The 17,951-nt window shown below is 38.6% G+C and overlaps 1 protein-coding gene and 2 long non-coding RNA genes across 5 annotated transcripts in view; 1 reads left to right on the plus strand and 2 right to left on the minus strand.

The window, feature by feature from the left end:
* LOC139080832 (uncharacterized) lies at nucleotides 1-784 on the minus strand. Its single transcript, XR_011535654.1, has 2 exons — nucleotides 643-784; nucleotides 1-456 (listed from the first exon to the last, which is right to left on the minus strand). It is a non-coding gene; the product is annotated as an uncharacterized lncRNA (long non-coding RNA).
* Nucleotides 448-13,000, plus strand: MTRF1L (mitochondrial translation release factor 1 like). Of its 3 annotated transcripts, none has more exons than XR_546377.2 (7): nucleotides 448-1,460; nucleotides 5,537-5,616; nucleotides 7,184-7,367; nucleotides 8,136-8,299; nucleotides 10,349-10,466; nucleotides 11,614-11,842; nucleotides 12,619-13,000. XR_546377.2 is itself a non-coding variant. In XM_008529482.2 (7 exons), exons 1-7 carry the CDS (start codon nucleotides 1,028-1,030, stop codon nucleotides 12,817-12,819), a joined length of 1,317 nt encoding a protein of 438 aa, XP_008527704.1. In that variant the 5' UTR covers nucleotides 448-1,027; the 3' UTR covers nucleotides 12,820-13,000. The 3 variants fall into 3 exon arrangements, 2 of the variants coding, with proteins under 2 accessions (XP_008527704.1, XP_070459396.1); XM_008529482.2 differs by having other exon boundaries at nucleotides 11,706-11,842; XM_070603295.1 differs by lacking the exon at nucleotides 448-1,460 and having other exon boundaries at nucleotides 7,209-7,367; nucleotides 11,706-11,842.
* Nucleotides 4,188-17,951, minus strand: part of LOC103557123 (uncharacterized) — a 16,815-nt gene continuing 3,051 nt past the window's right edge. The window contains exon 3 of the long non-coding RNA XR_011535655.1: nucleotides 4,188-4,731. This is a non-coding gene — a long non-coding RNA (uncharacterized lncRNA). The remainder of the gene's footprint in view (nucleotides 4,732-17,951) is intronic.

Below are 17,951 nucleotides of genomic sequence, written 5' to 3' on the forward strand. Positions count from 1 at the left end.
TCATTTTCTAAGAATTTTATACTTAACCTCAGTAGTTTTGATTACATGACTTAAGGATGACAACCTTGTCAAGGGCTCCCATATTTTACCATTAAATTTTTTTTTTAACGAATAAATTACAATCTTTTTCAGTACTTGAGTTGTCTCAACAGTTGAAAACACCACTTAACGGACTCTGCTCAAACCAGTTAGCCGTGGGAGTTCCCAGATTCAGTGTTGAGCCCTTGCATCCCCACGCCTGTCTTGGTTCTTTTTATTCCTTCATATCCATTCCTCTGGCGGGCTGTGAAAAGGTCTTTTGAAAAATGCAAAGCATTACACCAATAAACTGCAGGATTCCCGGCACCAATTCGCATCTGAAGTCTTCCGGGGAGGGCTGGGGGTTGGGCTACCGGAGGCGAGGCTCTGAAGGCTTCGCGGCGCTGTGGTTTGTTGCAACACGGAATCACTCGACCTCTTTAAAAAGCAACCAACATAAAGGAGTAAGTGAGAATGGACGGGCAGGAGATTCGGAGAGGAAGCCATTTGAAAGCAAGTAAGTTACATGGCAGATAAAGGGCAGGAAAGCAGTCTGTGCGAAATCATTCCGTGGTTGCCTACGAGTACACCTGTCAAGTCCTCATGAACACGAGCCTTACCCACCGTCGAAAAGAGAAACACGAGCAGGACGAGAGGAAGAGGAGTAAACACACACACACACACACTGCTGCCCATCAGGCAGTTGGCTCTTGGGGACGAAAGGCCTGGCTGGCACTGGAGAGGACGTCTGTGGCTGCGACCTCAGCCCCTGTGCGGACACTAGGTACTTGAAATCCTCGTTCAGCGCTTGGGAAGCAAATCGACAGAAGAAAACGGAGAGGCAACCTGCCGCTTTCCCCTTCCTGCCCCACACACCACCCCCACACGTTGGATGAGGCTTTCCCGACTGAGCGCTTCGAGGGAGTGCCGAAGACCTCCCGGACCCGCCCCTATCGCTTTCAGCCCTGCCCCCTCAACTTCCGGCCTCCGCGAAGAACACTACGTTTAAATGCCTGGCCGGAAGTTACCCCCGAGGCTTCCGGGAGGCCCTTTAAAAGCGGCGCGTGCGCGGGGCGGGGCCCGGTCAGCCCTCTCCCCTTTCCCCAAAATCCGCGCGGTGTCGCGAGACTTTATCTTTCCAAAACTTCCGGCGCTGGTCGGCCTCGGAGGTCGCGGATTAGCGATGCGGTCCAGGCTTCTGTTGAGCGCTGCTCGATGTCTTTGGGCCCGCCGGGCTGCATGCCCGGCCCGCCGGCACCGAAGCTGCGGCGGCGCGCTGCTCGAGGAGCTGTTCGCCCGCGGCGGGCCCTTGCGGACCTTCCTCGAGCGCCAGGCAGGGGCTGAAGCCCAGTTGCAGGCCAGGGGGCCTGAGCTGGTGGCGGTGGCCAGACTGCTGAGCGAGAAGGAGCAGGAGCTGCGGGAGACCGAGCACTTGCTGCATGGTAAGGGCCGGGCGCGGGGGACCGGGATTCTAAGCAGTCTTCGTTTGCCTTTTCCGCTGAGCCGGTGGTCAGATGTCTGCGCTCTCCCCGAGTTTGAAGCTCTTTACTCCCATTGCAGCCCATTTTGGTTTGAATCAGAGATCAAGGCATCATGTGCGTTCTGATCTCCTCCTGTCCTGTTTGAGCCCTCGTGCTCCCGTGACAGTGCCCCGCCCCCTTTTACAGAACTTATGTTGACGTTTATTGGCTGTGTACTCTCACAGAAGATCCTGAGCTCGCCAGACAAATAAGGCAGCTTCCCTATTGTCGACTCCAGAGTAGTGTTTCTCAAAGTGTGGTAAGAGGACCACCTGCAACAGTGTCAGGAGAGGGGCGTGCTAACACTATGACTCAGAATCTGAGACCTAGAAAAAGGCGTTTTTGACAAGTTTCCCAAGTGATTAGTGTGCATTCTAATTAATATGGGGTCTAAGTTTCTACATTTCCACAAGCTCTCAGAGATGCCGAGCTGCTAGTCCATGGCCCACACTTTGGGTAGCAAGGCCCCAGAAAAAGTCAGTCTATTCGGGGAGAGAGAATTTATTATAATAGAGCTGAAAAGTGAGAACAGATATCTGAATAAAGACCCAGGACAGGGAGGAGAACTTGTTGGGAAGGCCTTGTGCAGGGATAAAGGCCAGCCTTAGAGGATACATTTATAGTGTAACCTTTACTGAACCTTCACCATACTCCAGGCCTTGCTTAGCTTGCTTTATGTATTGTCATCCAGTTCACATAACAAACTATGAGGTAGGTACTGTTAGCCTCATGCAACAGAAAAGGAACCTGAGGCCTAGAGGGAAAATAACTGGGCTCAGGTTACACAGCTTTTAAAGAATGGAGTTTGAATTGGACTGACTCCAAATCTCATGCTCTTAATCCCTGTACTCTGGTACCCAAGGGAGAGAAGAGGTTATCCAGAGTGGCAAGATGGAACATTTTATAAGGGGAGGGGTGTCAAATACTCATCTAAAAAGGTTTATTTTATCCTCTGGGCCGAAGGGATCCAGCAGAAGCTTTTAGAATGAGGAGTGGATTATAAAAATAGCTTCGTTGCTTAGGAATCTTGATCTGTGGTAGTTTAGAACTAGTCAACCTGGAATGAGATTGAAAATGCCATGGAAAACAGTTAGAAGGTTAATGCAGTAATCTAGGTGAGAGTTAAGGAGAGTGTAAATTAAATAACTTAAGAGAAAAGGCAGATACCCAGAGTGCAAAAAAAAGATTAATTAAGGGTATTGGGAAAAATATCTTTTGGGGAAAAATTAAACTGGTTTCATAGGTTAAGCCGAGCTTAAACTCCAAGTGGATTTAAGGGTTAAATATTTTAAAAATCAGACTATACAGAAGTAAACAGAATGTTAGAAAATTGTTGCTGGCAGAATGCATCTCAGCTTACAAACAATTATCATTCAGAGCTTTGCATGACAAAAAACCTGGATTTGTTCCTAAAGACTACGGGAAATTAGCACATATTTTTAAGCAGAGAAGTGACATCTTTTTAAAGCAAGATTAATATTGGCATCAGTGTTGAGGATGAACTGGAGTATTCTCCAGGCACCCTGGAGGCTGAAAAGCCAATGAGGAGGCTATTGAAACAGACCTTGTGGGAATGGGCCTGACTCTCAAGACTTTCTGAGTAACAACAGTCAGGATTTGGTGGCTTATGGCCTGAAAAGGGTGAAAGAGATAGAGAATTCTAAGAAAAGTCTTAGGCTTCTGGCTTCAGAGCATGAGTGGTACTGTTAATTAAGATGAGGATAGAAAAGATGGATCAAGTTTAGGAAAAAGATGAGTTTTGTACTGAACAGACATAGCAGGCTAGAAGTACCTACAAGGACATTCAGATGAGGATGTTCAGATAAAGATACTGATCTAGGGGGAAAAAACTACCGGCGTAGGAAAAGAATTGAGCCAGAAAAATCATAGGAGAATTCATGTCAACATATAGTTGATAAAGTAAACTTTGGAAGTAGATTCAAATACTCAGGAAGAATTTGTAGAGATAGAAACAAGATACTAACAAAGCCAGAAATACACAGTATGAGGCAGAGGAGGAAGCTATAAAAGATCCAGAAAGAACAGGCAGAGCTTCCAGACCTTGAACAAGATAAATGAAGCTGTCAAAAGCAGTGAAAGAAAATTTCAAGTAAGGGATTGTTGATCCCTGACTTAGAAAGGGCTCACTTTTCAGCTCCCAATGAGATAGTCTTTACTTTTGGCAGTTTTGTCAGAGGTGATTTTAATAAAAATGGTATTATTAATATAATTATGGAATCCAGTGTAACAACTTGAGAAGTAAATGAGAATTAACAAAAGAGAAATAATAAACATGGCATTTAATCTCCCGGAGTTTGGATGGGAAAAGGGAGGGTGACAATAAGTCAATAAGTGGTTTGAAAGGTTGAAGAGAAAAGGACCCTTTTACCATGGTGAAAACAGAAATATCTTTTAGGCAGAGAAGAAAGAAAAGGCAGGCATGTGGTAGATGCCCAGTAAACATATGTTAATTAGTAATATTGAAGGAGAAATTAAAGAACAAGTGTATTTCTATTGCCTAGGAATAACTCCTCAGTCGGAATCCTCTAGAGCTTCCTGTCCAGTACAGTAGCCATGAGCTACACGTGGCTAATGAGCACCTGTAATGTGGCTTGTCTGAATTGAGATGTGCTGCAAGTGTAAAACACCTTTCAGATTTCAAAGACATACACAAATTTAATATTTTTTGATTACACATTGAAATGATATTGGGGTATACTGGGTTAAATAAAATATAGTATTAAAATTAAATTACTGCTAGACTTCAGTTCCAATCTCGTTAGCTTTCAGAACACTGCATTTCAGAACTGAAAGGCATCTCGGATCATCCAGCTCAGATCTTTCATTTCACTCTTGTGATAACTGAGACTCAGAGAAGTTGGGTGTGTTGCTGTAAGAGAATCTTAGTGACTGAGATACAGCTAGAATTCATTTTTCCTTTTCCTAATTCAACACATTTTCCATTTCACCAAATTTCTTCCATACCAAATTCTTGCCACAATAATTTGCTGCCTTTCCACCAACACTTCCTTTACTTGCTAATCTCAATTTTGCTGCTGTCGTTCTCCTTCCTTGAGTTAAATTCCTTCATTCCTCTTTCTGTCCATCCCAAAAATAAACACACAAAAATCCTTCAGTGTGCTATTTAATCACATAGTGTTTTAGGCTGTTATTCCTTGTGAGTTTTTCTCCCCTAGAAAAAAACAAAGAAACTAAAATTATCTAAAATCCTGCCTTGAGGGTAGGTCTTACATATTGTTATCCCCAGTTCCTAGCATAGTTGGTTCTTAATAAATGAATAAATGTACAACTTGAAACATTGTAAAGTTTGATCTTTCAACCAGAGAGAACAATTTCTAATAGCTAAAAAAATTTCCCCTTCTCTCCTTTCTGTAGGCTGCATGTTGTCCATAGGATAGAGGAATGAGGAAGAATAATTTGTAAGGTAAAAATGAAAACTCAAAGATGAAGTAAGAATTAGGTGAAGTCTGAGACCAGTACTTTGTAAACATTAGGCAGAGTTTAAATGTTTGGGTGGATACTTATTTTATAGTATGAAAATTTACTAATAAGAGAATAAATAACTTTCTATTTTTTAATTCAGTTTAACTCGTGGAACCTTCTGACTAGCTCCCTGCATTCACTGTTATTGTACAGTCTAAGTTGGAAAACTAAAAGCTTATTTTTTCATATGAATATTTCATGGAGGTAGAATTATAGAAAAATTTAATAGTTTATACTTTTCCATAGATACTTTTTTATTTTTAAATTTACTTATACTTTCTTCTGTCATCAGGAAAACAGTTTTGTTTTTTTAAAGCTACTTGCTTATGAAAACTAATGCATAAAATGCTACTTTCAATTAATGGCACTTATTAAAAGGACAAGAAAGACATTTTATTTTTCTCTTCAGCTACAATAACAAAACAATTGACCTTGAATTCTGTTGGCAGTTTAACACTAATTAAGGAAAACAATCTACTACCTTTTTTTCTTAGATGAAAATGAAGACTTAAGGAAACTTGCAGAGAATGAAATAACTTTGTGTCAAAAAGAAATAACTCAGTTGAAGCATCAGGTATGGTATTTGTGCAAAGAATAAACATTTGTGCTCTTTTAAGTTTATAAAAACAACTCAAGAACTAACCAGCTTGTTAGTATTTAGAATTATAAACTGTTAAAGCAAGAAAAGCATACTCCACGTGGTCCTATTTTTATCGTAATAAAAGGATTGTAGAGTTCTGAAAAAAAGATGAATGTCACATTAATAAGATTTTCTGGAAAGGCAATAAAATAGTGGTATTATATTTGCCCCTTTTGGTTTTTTAAGAGAGGTGAGGGTGGGTGTAGATGATGAGAAGAGGTCATGGAATGATGGTAGGCTGTGAGCTCCCTGGGAGCAGGAATATTTCTTTATCCTTGTGTCTCCGGCACTAGTAGAATGCCAGACACAGCTGGCTCTTGGGACTTTTAGAACTGAATTATTTTGCTTTGGTTTTATATCTAGGAGAACTGCAGGAGAACACATAGGAATTAGATGAGAAGGACATGTATTAAAGGTTTCTGTTCATTGGCTAGTAATAGACAAACAGATGTAAATTGTATCATTTGTTAGTTCAAGATTTGAATGATTATGTTGCATTGGCATAGGCTAGAGATGGAAAAGCAGTAGCAACTGTAGGTCCTGACCAACAAAAAAGTGTGATACTTCAGAATTCAGGGAGATTTGGGTTCAAATTCTACCTCTTAACACTTTCTAGCTGTTTGATACGGGGCAACTAGATTACTCAACTAAACAAACTTAGTTTTCACATCTTAAGGTAAGCTGTTAATAGTACCTACCCAAGATTGTTTTAAGAATTAAAGTATGTACAGTGTTTAGCAGGATGCCTGTCATATCTTAAAGAACCAATAAATATTGGTAGCTTTTCTTGTTTAATTCACCTAATCTAAGAAGCTTTTATTCTATAACCCCTTAATTAGTACATACTGAAGTGTGAAACATTATTGTAATGGAAGGAAGACATCTACGCACAAGGATTTGAGTCCTTATGTCTGCTCTGCCAATAACCAACACTTTCCCCAAGTCAGTTAACCTCTGCTGACCTCATTTTCCTTCATATGTGAAATGAGGGAATTGGATTCCATCATCTCAAATGGCCTTTCCAGTTCCAAAATTGGAAGTATCTCTTCCATATTTGAAGAAGCTTAAAAAAAATACCAATGTAATTTGAGTGCTTTTTCCCCTGCCATACTAGGCTGTAAATTTCAAAAGGATAGAGTTAGAATCTTCTTTTGCATTCTACACACAACAGAATGTCTTTCTCACAGCAAGCACTTAATTATTAACTGAATAGAGAACCGATTTAAAGTCTATATGAACACCAAAAAGAAATAAAAACAAACCTGTAAATTTTAGCTGGACCGTATAGCATTTGTAATATAATGGTAACATTAATATTTTTTAGAAGTTATGCACTATACAGTTCTAATTGGCAAGATAGTTGAATAGTAATCAACAATATTAAATTATTTGCTTAGAGAAACTTGAAATGTTTAAAATTCTGCATCTAATCATTTAGCTTTTTTTTTTAAGTTTTAAATAATTCTTAATTATAGGATGGGCAATGTTTTTGTATTTACAGATTATCTTACTTTTGGTTCCCTCAGAAGAAACCAATGAAAATGATTTGATCCTGGAGGTAACTGCAGGAGTTGGTGGTCAGGAGGCAATGTTGTTTACTTCAGAGATATTTGATATGTATCAGCGATATGCTGCATTTAAAAGATGGCATTTTGAAACCCTGGAATATTTTCCAAGTGAAATAGGTCAGTAAACTGTTTAATTTGTTTCGGGAGAAGGGTAGATTTATCTACATGTGTCGTAGGAAAAAGGGTTGGAAAGACCACGACTAGGTTTTAGAATTTATTTGTAAGGATTCTTAAGTAATTTTATGCTCATTCATGTCCTTAATTATTTTGAGTGCAAATACATCAATTTTGAAATAGCCTATAAAATATGTCAGGCACTACTAACCATTGAATGACAAATGGTCTTTTAAAAGTGGTCTTTTAGACGTATTATTGAATCAGTTCATTATCACCATAAATACTTTGTTTAATAATTATAAACGGGGGGCCAGTCCTGTGGCCGAGTGGTTAAGTTCGAGAGCTCTGCCTTTGGTGGCCCAGGGTTTCACCGGTTCAGATCCTGGGCGCCGACATGGCACCGCTCGTCAGGCCACATTGAGGTGGCGTCCCACATGCCACAACTAGAAGGACCCACAACTAAAAATATACAACTATGTACTGGGGGGACTGGGGGAGAAAAAGCAGGGGGAAAAAAAAGGAAGATTGACAACAGTTGTTAGCTCAGGTGCCAATCTTTAAAAAAATACTAATAATTATAAACAAGATATTAAGTATTAGAACACTGAATATCATAGACTTAATAAAGTCTTTCAGTATGTTTTACAATCTATATGCTTATATTCTTTTGTAGCTCTTTTAAATATATTTCAAGATGATAGAAGTGATGGTCAGGTGTTTATAAATGGCAAGAATAATAAAAGAATTCTGTTTCCCAATATTTTCAAGGTGGCCTTAGACATGCGTCGGCCAGCATTGGGGGGTCAGAAGCCTATAAGCACATGAAATTTGAAGGAGGTGTACACAGAGTACAGAGAGTGCCAAAGACAGAGAAGCAAGGCCGCATCCACACCAGCACCATGACAGTAGCCATATTACCCCAACCTACTGAGGTGAGGCTGTCCCCTCTCCTTGGAATCCTTGGCCTAGCACAGTGCCTTGTCCCAGAGTAACACTCACTTCACTGAACTGAGTGTCTTCTTTTTTATCATTTGGCCTTCATCACATATTTTGAGTTGCTTTTAAGAATCTATTATAATCTCAGTCCAAAAGGTATGATTTTACAATAGATGGTAAGAATTAAGGATGTATAAATGATCTCATCTGGCATTGTCTATTTATTAATTTTTCTCCACCACTAAGCTTAAAGTAATTATTTTGAGTTACTTCCTGTGAGTGGTTCCCAGAGTATTAATAGCAAGCAAGAATCCTGTTTTAACAACAATCCTACCTAACAGAATTGCTACTTCATAACATAATCACGTTGAAATGGAATTATATTGTTGATAATGAATATACTTTATTCCCACAAAGCAAATTCTCAGCCTATATAATATTCATAAAATAACTTAGTTGAGAAGTTCTGTTTTGTTTACATCCCTTCTGCTGAAAAGTGTTAGGAAATATGTGACTTGTTTTTCAGGATGAAATATAAATGATGTGAGAAGGAAGTTTAATTGAGAGTTTCTGTTTATCAACACGCAGGGAAGTGCTATTTGACTCTCTAACAGAGTTAATGGAGTTCCCTTTTCTTTTTTTTGTTTTTTCAGTGAGGAAGATTGGCTGTGAGCTAACATCTATTGCCAACCTTCCTCTTTTTGCTTCAGGAAGATTGTTGCCGAGCTAACATGTGTGCCAATCTTCCTCTACTTTGTATGTGGGATGCCACTACAGCATGGCTTGATGAGCAGTGTGTAGGTCCACCCACGATCTGAACCCATGAACCCTGGATCACTGAAGCGAAGCATGCGAACTTAACCACTATGCCACCAGACCTGCCCCTGGAGTTTCTTTCTTTACATCTAATTATTGTGTGAAACCTAGATGAGGAACAGAACAGTTAAGGGAGAGAGTGAAGTAGAATAAATGGCAGGAGCCATGCCTAGATACTAGTCACCTTGGTTTAAGCATCTTGGAGATGGAAGGAGTTTTCAGGAAGAGATGGAGACTGAGGTCCATGTATCATCTCATTTAATTCTTTTAGCAACTGTAAAAAGGAGCCATATAGGGAGACATGGAGGGCCTGTGAATGGTAGGATTCCTACTGGCCAGGGCTGTGGACATGTCACAGAGTGGTCCATAGTTCACGAGACAGAGCTTTTCAGATTTAGTGCTTTTGATGGTGACTCCCAGGACAGAGCATTATACTGATGTCAGATCCCAGTGCATTTATGAACTTAGTCTTTACTCTTGACTTCATGGCTTTACCATTTCCATTTGTTTTCCCTCTGCCTCCAGATATGTTTATGTCTTCCTTTATTTAAAATTAAAATAAGCCCTTCTGATAGTTCTTAAGGTAGCATTTCTTCTTCTGCTAAAGTCTTTTTTAACTCAGAAATATTCCACAAAATCTTATTTTAGCTCTTAGATTCACATTTCCAATAGCTAAGTTCTGTTCATGTAGCAAGAAGAGAGTAATTTACAGACAAGTCCAGTTTTGGAGGATTAGGGAGGGTTTGTTTTTGATTTGTATTATATTTTGATCTTCTTCCAAACTCTTCCAAAAAGAAAAGTTTAAAAAATTGTACGCTGGGGTCAGCCTGGTTGTGTATTGGTTAAGTTCGCACACTTTGCTTCAGCAACCTGAAGTTCACAGGTTTGGATCCCAGGCACAGACCTACACACCAGTCATCAAACCATGCTGTGGTGGCATCCCACGTATAAATTAGAGGAAGACTGACACAGATGTTAGCTCAGGGACAATCTTCCTCGAGCAGAAAGAGGAAGATTGGCAACAGGTGTTAGCTCAGGGACAATCTTTGTCACCAAACAAAAAAAAGAAAAAATGGTATGCTTCCAACTATTTTCTATTCTTAAAATTAAACCTTGTGAATCTTATATAAATTCTACACCTGACATGTATTTATAAACGGATAGTTCTTCCCTTTGAAGAGTTCATACGTGTAATATTTTTAAATCCTAACTTTTCCTCTTATATATAGATTAATCTGGTAATTAATCCTAAAGATTTGAGAATCGATACTAAGCGAGCCAGTGGAGCTGGGGGGCAGCACGTAAATACCACGGACAGTGCTGTCCGGATAGTTCATCTTCCAACAGGTATGCACTTATTTCTCCAACATAAAACATTGAAGAAAGAAATCAAATGCTGAACGACTTGTCTAATTTTCTACTGAAATAGATCCTCAATTACCAGAAGAATACGTACTATTAAGGATTGTTGTTAAATACTTGATTTAAAATTCTTAGCTGAAACCCTCCAGGATAACTGGAAAGCCAGGAAGACAGAGGGGTCCAAGCCCAGGGAATTTCCGTATTAGTGACCATGAAGAGAAGGTGTGGATAGTCCTTCCAGGTAGCTTTCTGAAGTTTATACTTAGTAAATATCTCTATTAAAAAAAATCCTCACAGTGAAGTCATTGACATGGGTTCTTCATTAATCAGAAAATGCTCTAAATCACTAGTTCTCAGTCTTTTTTGAAGGGAGGAGGACATGGACTCCTTTCAGAAAGTGAAAGCTTGGACCCACTACCCAGAAACATACTTAGATGCAAAGTTTTGCATATAATTTCAGGGGCTTCTTTCCAGTAAGTCCCTGCAGATCTCCGGGGGTTCTGATTCTAGATAGGGCAATGAAGCTATGTCTAAATACTTCTTAAGCCTTCAGTATACTATTAGGTAGAACTAAATGCGTTTTATAAGTATTACTGCAGTGATTTACGGGTGATAAAGAGCATATGGAAGCAAATCTCAGTTATCTAGGAAAAAAACAAGAATCTCTTACCACGACCTATCTCAAATAGGCCTAATTCCTATCAGTCAGTAATGGTTGATGGGAGGGAGTGATAAGCTTTGTTGTTTTTTTTTAATATGAGGAAATCTTCATGTTAAACTTTAAGATAATGTGTTACATAATATTACGTTAACAGGAATAGAAAAAAATGGATAGAAATCCTCAAAAATATTAATAGAGTGATTATCTCTGGTAATAGGATTAACCTTTTTTATATTTTCATTTCTATTAGTAGTCATTTAAAAAAAAGATGGTGGCTGGCTGAGGGTATAAGGAAACAATCCATATTAAAGGATTAATGCTTATTGTTTAGTATGTATGCCTTCAGTATGGAAATACTTTGCACTATAGCTCAAACTGAAATTTTCAGTTTTCTGGTAACTCTATAAAAGTTATTTGTTAAGTTTATAGTCTTCCTTTTATATTAGAGTCCTGTTTTTTCTCCTCATAAAGGAAGAAGAAAAAGGATGAGAAGGAAAATTCCTTGATAATAAATGAAGAAGATTTTTCTATTAAAACTCTTTAATTCTCCTAACACTATTCAGGTGTTGTTTCCGAATGCCAACAAGAGAGATCTCAACTGAAAAATAGAGAAATGGCTATGAAAAAGTTACGTGCAAAACTATACAGCATGCATGTAGAAGAAGAAACAAGTAAAAGATACAATGCTAGAAAAGTTCAGGTAAAACTGAATTTTAAAAATGCTTCTAAAGGATAAAAATATTTTTAGATAACCCAGTTTTTATAGGTTATAATTGTTTTAATATATTTGTCAAAATAAGAAAACAACTCACATAGCTCAACCGAGGGCTATACATGTTTTATGGTAATCTTATACTCTGCCTATTTTCTATATCAAGGCCTTTTTTCTCAGACTTAATCAGTTACTAAAAAAAGATATACAGAGTCCCCATTGATTTTGAATCCTTTGAAAGTTATGGAAGAAAGTTGGAAGGCAGCTTGAACTTAAAACTTTCTTCCTGTTTGGTATTTAACTTTCTAACTACAGAGCCCTTATATTAATTCTTTATTATGGGAAATTCATCTCTGTGTCACCACTGAAGATGACCAGATTAATTCATAGAGATTATATATATTTAGCTACCATTTGAATATCAACCATGTGATAGGCTGTATGTATACATCATCACTGTGTAGTAGGTATTGTCTATATTTATAGATGGGGAAACTAGAATTTAGAGTTGAAATAAATCGCCTGAAGTCATGAAGCAATTGATATGGCAGTGAGAGGATTCAAATACTTATCTATCTGACCTTAAAGCCCATATTCTTTTTTCTCTGTCCTGTTCCCAAGTTATTTGAGGATTCAGTGTTTAAAACTTGGTTCTTACATTGTGTTTCAAATTATAAGTCAAGAGCTTAATTTCCAGGTAAGTTGAATTTGCAGGTTTAGTTGCCTTGAATCTAACTGTATCTCCTATCTTTTTGTATATATAGATTGGAACAAAAGGAAGGTCAGAGAAAATAAGAACATATAATTTTCCACAGAACCGGGTCACAGATCACCGAATAAACAAGTCACTTCATGATCTTGAAACTTTTATGCAAGGAGAGAATCTACTGGATGAACTTGTACAGTCATTGAAGGACTATGCTGATTATGAATCTTTAGTAGACATTATCTCCAAGAAAGTTTAATCTGATTTATTAAAAACTTGTATAGCTTATTAAAATTCTATAGTAAATCACATTTTGTGTAAATACCAGTATTCTCTTAAAAAACATGAGTTAATACAGTTGAAAGTAATATGCATACTTTTAAGATAGATAATTTATATACATCTTCTCTCAATGCATTAATAAAAAACATACAATATAATCATGACTCTTGTTGTATATTTTGGACTCTTCCTCACAGGAAGTAGACACAGGAAACTAGTCTTTTATTTTATGTTGAGTATTTAATGAAGCATCAAAAATTTAGTTTAACTCTTATAAAAAATGACAAACATAAAATAGAAATATGACAGTAAATACTGTATCAGTCAAGGTCCAATCAGGAGACAGAAACCATACCATTAATTTGAACAGGGATAATTTTGATAGAATAATTTTTAACTGATAAGGGGATTACCTATTAGGGGATAAAAGAGAATTTTAATACACTTGGAGGACTGAGACTCAGTAACTAAAAGAACACCCCTGGAAGGGGTTTCCTTTCCTCCAAGATGGAGAGTCAGGCCTATTGGAGAGTGTGTGGCTATGGCCCACTTGATGACAGAAAAGTTCCCTGGGTTGCCCTGGGCCAGAGCTGGTCTGCAGGTGGTAGATCAGGCCTCACAAACAGAGAACCTCACTCTTAAGGACTGGCAAGCAAGAAGCCTAACAAAGCGACAGCAGAACATGAAGGGTAAGCATCAGCAGGTGTCTGCATCAGTCAGAGTTCTCCAGAGACACAGAACCAATAGGATATGTGTGTATATATGTGTGTGGGTGTGTATACATATACTCATATGAGAAGAGATTTATTGTGAAGAATTGGTTCACGTGTTAAGTAGGCTAGCAAGTCCAAAATCCGCAGTGTGAGCCAACAGGCAGAGAGCCAGAAGACCCAATGCTGCAGTTTCAGTGCAAAAGCAGTCTGCTGGCAAATTCTGTCTTATTCAGGGCAGGCCAGTCTTTCTAGGCCTTCAACTGATCAGATGAGGCTCATTCACATGGAGGGCATTCTGCTTCACTCAGAGTTCACTGATTTAAGTGTTAATCTCGCCCAAAAACACTGACAGAAACACCCAGAGTAATGCTGACAAAATATCTAGGCACCCTGTGGCCCAGCTAACTTGACACTAAAAATTAACCATCACAGTGTCCAAGAGCACCCCTGGCAGCTGTGTCATAGAAGCAATAGGAAAGGAAGCACTTTAGAAACAAGAAGAGAACCCCCTTCCTCCCACATTCCCTCCTCCGTCCACTCCTGACAAAGCTGTGGGTACCAGCTGCCGAAGGAGAAATGTTTACAGGTCCAGCTCCAGCATCACGAAGTAGGGTGATGAAAGGTGAATTTGTTGCTGCAAGGGAATAAATTGGTAACTGACATAAACACCCATACTCATTACCTAGTTTCAATAATTGATAGGTTTTCCTATTTGTTTAGTTGTAGAAGTTACAAATAATTACACTTCACCCTGAAATATTTTATTTTTTGAGGAAGATTAGCCCTGAGCTAGTATCTGCCACCAATCCTCCTCTTTTTGCTGAGGAAGACTGTCCCTGAGCAAACACCTGTGCCCATCTTCCTCTACTTCATATGTGGGACGCCTGCTACAGCATGTCTTAACAAGTAGTGCGTAGGTCTACACCTGGGATCTGAACCGGCAAATCCCGGGCCACCGAAGTGGAAGGTGCGAACTTAACTGCTGTGCAACTGGGCCAGTCACCACCCTGAAATATTTTAGCTTGCGTTTTAAAAAATAAGGACATTAGGCCTGGCCCCATGGCCAAGTGGGTAAAGTTCTGCATGCTCCACTTTGGTGGCCCGAGTTCACGAGTTCAGAACTACTCCACTCACCAGCCATGCTGTGGCAGTGTCCCACATACAAAAACATTGAGGACGATTAGCACAGATATTAGCTGAGGGCTAACCTTCCTCAAGCAAAAAATGAGGAGGATTGGCCATGGATGTTAGCTCAGGGTGACTCTTCCTCAGCAGAAAAAAAAAAAGGCATTATTCTACTTAATCATTTACTATCATCAGACCTAACAAAATTCACAGTATACCCTAAAATTTCTTCAAATACCCAATTCAGATTTCCCCAATTCTCCCCAAAATGTTTTAATTAGCTTCTTCAAACCAGGATCCAAGAAGGGATCACGTGGAAATTGATGGTTATATTGCTTAAGTCTCCCTTCATCTAGAACAGTCCTGCCAACTGCCACCCCTTTTTTCATGACATTGCATTGAACTTTCATTTGAGAAGATCGGGCTATTATGGTGTCATTTAACTTATTCCTCAAGTCACAATATTTCCTACAAAGAGGAAGTTACAACTTAAGACTCAGCTAGTTTTGCATACTGCCTTTTCCTATGACTTAGCATTTCTGTCATTAAAATATACACTTAAATTAGTCAGGTTTGAAGGCCCCGATGCACTGAGATGTATTAGATTCTCTTACAATAACAGGTGAAACAAATTTACCCGTGTGAATTGAGAATTCAGTGTTGAACGTGAGCTTAAAGCTAAGTCGGTATAATCTTTATCAATATTTTTCTTTCCTAAGATTTAAAAGAAGTAAGTTGCTCCTTTTTCCATGAGCATCCTGGTTATGAATAGCTCTTTTCTGAGAAAACTGACTCCAGAGAATTGGGGCCTGAAAGGGAAGGAAAGCCAAGGAGTGCTCGAGGCTGCATAGCTGTCAAAGACCTCTTGGTATTGAGAGCAACAGAATGAGGAAGTGTACTTGATAAAGCAATAGCAGACACCCCAGGATTCTCCCATGGTGTGTGTGCTCCCTCACTGCAAGGAGTTGTAATAAATTCAACCTGTTTAACTACAAAAAAAAATAAAAAAGAAAGAACTATAGGACATGTCAGTTATCCAATAAAGAAGTGAGTAAAGCTGGAAATGTTGGCTCAAGAATATTCTGGAAACCTGAGGTAAACTAAGGACTACAATTATGAGAAGAGCTCTACGCAGTAGATAATGAATAAATATTAAATTTGTAGTAGTTACAACAAGGTACGATTTCCAGAGAAACAGTGCTTTCACTATTAACGTTATGTGATTAAAATTTTAAAGAATTAGGGGACATTTAGTTAACTCCCAAAACTGTGACACTTTTCCCATATATGAATTCTTATGAGTCTATGTCCTACACAAATTCAAAACTATATTACTGTTGGATAATGTGTTTCCTCTTTCATAGGTCAAACTTTATTAGCCAGATTTCCTTTAAAGCCCCAGCTTGTGCTAATTTGCAGAATAATTTTAGATTGATCATTTATTGTCTCACCTTATTGCTTTAAAAGGGAGGTATAGAGCAAACATTCAAGACAGGCTGATAATGAAAGCAAGCCAAAGGTTATCAAACACATGAGAGATTTTTAATTTGAAAAGAATCCCTCTCCCCTGTAATATTCTGCTCATGAAAGGCATTCTGGGAACAGTTGATGAATGGAGCTTTCATTAAGCCATGCAATTCAAAAATACAGCAAGATGTTAATTCCACCATATTCATTGTCTGCATAAGGCCCAATGCAAGCTTGTCTCTCCCACAGTTTTATCAGTGATCTCTTGGGTCTTTCAGTTTCCTTTTTGAATGAAAGGGAATTAAATATTTACAAGTTGTTAAATATTACAGAGTAATATTACTTAACTTCTTTCTCTCTTCTAATAGGTAATAATTTAAAAAGTTGGGTTGAAATTGTGAAGTGTCTCAAATGTTGGATTTCATTCTGTACACAAGGGAGAGCTAAAAGTTTACTTATTCTGCTCCCATCCTCTCCACTTCCTCACTCTCTGCCCCATGGGAAAAGAAGGTGTGTGCACTGTATTAGTGAGGGTGGAAAAGAACCTCTGATCAATTGTCAAACTTCTGTCCACTAGAAAATCATAATCATAATACCGAGGTAATTTTAAAAATATAAACTTCAAATACGTATCAGTAGGTGTATTATGAACACACACAGAGTAACTGGCATTGGCTTCTAGGTCACTCACTAATCTAAATTGATGATTCCTAGGTGATCAAATATAATTTTTGGAACTCAGGAAAAGGTGAGGGTAGAGCACCATAATTTCGGCATGAAGCCTACTAGAACCCTAAGTCTGACATTTTAAGGGCCTTGGAATTTTGTAGCTGTTGGCACAAACTGCACCTACACATGTACTTATAAACCATGCATCATCACTCCGACCTGTCTTTGCTGATGCTGCCCTCTCTGCCTAGAAAACACACTCATTTACCTCAGCACACAGATTTCAAGGTCCAACCTAAAGGGCACCTGAGCCCCTGGCAGAATTAACTGCTCTTCTTGGGTACTTTACCATTCCTGAACATTTATGCTAGGTAATAAACTCACTGCGTTACTCAAGACTGAGAGCTTAATAAGCAAATGGGAAAGGGGGGGAATGGAATAAACATGGATTAGGAGACCTGTCACATCATCTCATTAATGGACAAAACTGTGTTCTCTTCATTCTTGTCTCTTTGAGACCTAACATCATGCTATAATAGGCACTAAACAGACATCTAAAAGGCAGTTATAGCTGAAGTATTTGTCTAGAAATCTGGTATATTGTTCAGAAAGAGCGAAAACTGAAAATTTCAAAATGGCCTACAACACCTCTTAATCAAAACACATGTACCTAGAATGGCAATTTTGAAGATGTACAAACAGATGATCACTATGTGTAAAATGAAACTTGTCCTATTCCTCTATAACCCATTTCTCATTGTGTGATCTCAATTTCTTTAATAGTATTACCATTCTCTCTCTCTCTCTCTCAAACTCAAAATGTGGTCACATTTGATTCTTCCTCCTCACATGCAGTTTATTGCTAAATCCTGCTCTCCTACTAAACACTAATCCTCTCCAATTCCATTATCACTATTCTTGTCCAGAATTACTCCTCTCCCGGACGACTTTAATAGTCCCCTGACTTCTCCCTGCATCCTCTCTATCTGCTAATTCAGGTTACATATATTTAATCACCAGATTCATCTTTCTAAAAAGCAAGACTCTGATCTTGTCACTGCTTTGCTCAATAACCTGTTTCCTATTGCTTCCCAAATAAAACTCCAACTCTTTAAGTTTGCATACAATATGTCCA

The sequence above is a fragment of the Equus przewalskii genome, chromosome 32 (genome assembly GCF_037783145.1).
Source record: "Equus przewalskii isolate Varuska chromosome 32, EquPr2, whole genome shotgun sequence".
In the NCBI taxonomy this organism is placed as follows: Eukaryota; Metazoa; Chordata; class Mammalia; order Perissodactyla; family Equidae; genus Equus; species Equus przewalskii.

Excerpts from the sequence above, each read along its gene's own strand:
- MTRF1L (XM_008529482.2), top strand. The coding sequence starts at position 1,028 with ATGCCTGGCCGGAAGTTACCCCCGAGGCTTCCGGGAGGCCCTTTAAAA. Across the intron at positions 7,368-8,135 it reads ATATTTTCCAAGTGAAATAG|GTGGCCTTAGACATGCGTCG; the intron begins GTCAGTAAACTG and ends AATATTTTCAAG. Across the intron at positions 8,300-10,348 it reads TATTACCCCAACCTACTGAG|ATTAATCTGGTAATTAATCC; the intron begins GTGAGGCTGTCC and ends TCTTATATATAG.